This window comes from Penaeus vannamei, chromosome 26 (assembly GCF_042767895.1).
Source record: "Penaeus vannamei isolate JL-2024 chromosome 26, ASM4276789v1, whole genome shotgun sequence".
NCBI lineage: Eukaryota > Metazoa > Arthropoda > Malacostraca > Decapoda > Penaeidae > Penaeus > Penaeus vannamei.
In genome coordinates, this window is record NC_091574.1 from 13,872,295 (window position 1) to 13,874,794 (window position 2,500).

Genomic DNA, 2,500 nt, shown 5'->3' on the forward strand with positions numbered 1-2,500 from the left:
TATTATATAAATATCTTATATGCAACATATTACAAAATACTTACTTATATAATACTTCTATAATTTTTACTTTGTATTTGGACGGACTTTTAATCCTTTTCAATTATGAAGTTAATAACGTTGCAAATGTTTGTTGTTCAGTGTAATAAGATATATCACATAAATTCACAATTTATGTCACGTTGTTCATCAGATTAGCAATCTTTTAAAAGACTCTGGACTTATGCTGATTTTTGTTAACACTAACACCGTGTAAACTTTTCTTTTAGTTTGCTACAGTGAATGGCCTCCGTGTTTTCAGAATTACCGAATATTTACAATGTATCTCTCATTATTCTTATCTTTCCTTATCTGAATTGGCTAAGTTGACAATGAATAACTAATCATCTAATAATTGCTATATACTTCATTCATAATTCTCTCTTTTTTCTAGTTTGTTTGACTCAGTACACGAAGGTTTTCCATTCCATTCTATCTACTTTGCATGAAAATCATAAGAAAACTGAACGTAGCTGGATAATTAAGCTCGTTTTAAGTGAGTCATCAAGGGAAACGATTTGAGAAAAATGAGAAAGGTTATCAGAATTTTTGAATTATTTAATGACTGTCTAGGTAATGTTTGGCGATGTATAATTGATTCGCGTATATTATTCTTTATTTTTTCTGTCTCTTTCTTCTCTCTTTTATTCACGAAGACATACTTGTAGTGGTACAAGACAGGATTCATCTTGCCTCAGAAGTAAATTATAACTTGCCTCTAATCATATAATTTAGTCTACCCTACAATCTGACTCGTTTTCCTTGCATTAGGCATAGAAAACGGATCGTTAGGGAAAGAAATTCGTCTCCTTGGAATAAGAAAATCCCTATATGACATCATGTACAGAGCCTCCGATTTCTCTTTCAAAGTGAAAATTCCCGCCCGCAGATTCATCTCGTTCGCGTCTATTTTTATATTACCTTTTTCTCATATATCTTTTGTTTTGTGCTTGTAATTATACTTTTAGCCGATAACCTTTTAGCCGAAAACCCGTTGTAGCTCGAAGTATTTTGCGTTGGGAGGAGGAGGAGGGGGAGGTTACTTACCATAAGCTTCGCCATTGTAAACTTCAGCAAAATCTTCAGGTCCGTAATCAGCATACTCGTCATAAGCGAATCTGTTGGGTTGGAGGAAGCTGTCACATTAGCACGAGTGGGTGGAGAGGGCGGGCGAGAGAACGTCTTTTGGTGAGGATGTGTGGTGGAGGTGTGGTGGAGGTGGGGGTAGGGGTGAGGGTGGTGTGTGGGTTGTGGGTTGTGGGAAGTGATGGAGTGTTTTGTGAACGTTGTGTTGTTGTTTACTATAAAACATTCATTTTACACACAATTATATATATATGTATATATATATATATATATATATATATATATATATATATATATATATATGCATATATATATATAATATATATATATATGTATATATATATAATATATATATAATATATATATATACATATATATATCATATATATATGTTATATATATATATATATATATATATATATACATATTATACATATTATATATATATATATATATATATATATATATATATATATATATATATATATATATATATATATATATATATATATATATATATATATATATATATATATATATATATATATATATATATATAGATACATTTATATATATATATATATATATATATATATATATATATATATATATATATATATATATATATATATATATATATATATATATATATATATATATATATATATATATATATATATATACATATATATACATATAAATGTATATGTATATATATATATATATATATATATATATATATATATATATATATATATATATATATATATATATATATATATATATATATATATATATATATATATATATATATATCCATATATATATATATGGATATATATATATGGATATATGGATATATATATATATGGATATATATATATATACATATATATATATATATATATATATATATATATATATATATATATATATATATATATACATATATACACACACTTGGAAGGCTACAAACAGTTCCATTGAATTATATATCTGCATCGACACATCTGGCTGCGAGTGTATTTCAATTCGTAAAGTACAGTGACTGGTCGTTCTATGAATTAATAGATTAATCATCTATTTCTATGTCTATATCTGTCGGTTGGTCTATTATCTATATATTCATCGATGCCTAAAGCTACCTATATCTAACAACCTGTATCTCTCATTTTCCTCCATACATCTATTTACCTACCTATCTGTCTACATCTATCAACTCATCTATTTATTTAAGTATATTCACTTATCTACCCATCGATATATTTTTCTCTGTTCATTTATCAGCCCTCCCTCTATTTTATCTATATTCATTTATCTACGCCCTCCCTCTCTCTCTTTACCTATGTATACGTACATGAGTATGTATGAGCGT

At 26.5% G+C, this 2,500-nt stretch overlaps 1 protein-coding gene across 4 annotated transcripts in view; it reads right to left on the minus strand.

Moving 5' to 3' along the window:
• LOC113817245 (KH domain-containing, RNA-binding, signal transduction-associated protein 2) overlaps positions 1–2,500 on the minus strand; it is a 173,904-nt gene that overhangs the window by 5,290 nt on the left and 166,114 nt on the right. For all 4 annotated transcript variants that reach the window (XM_070140055.1, XM_070140056.1, XM_070140058.1 and 1 more), the window contains one exon: positions 1,087–1,157. In XM_070140055.1, the coding sequence (XP_069996156.1) occupies positions 1,087–1,157 (71 nt within the window). The remainder of the gene's footprint in view (positions 1–1,086; positions 1,158–2,500) is intronic.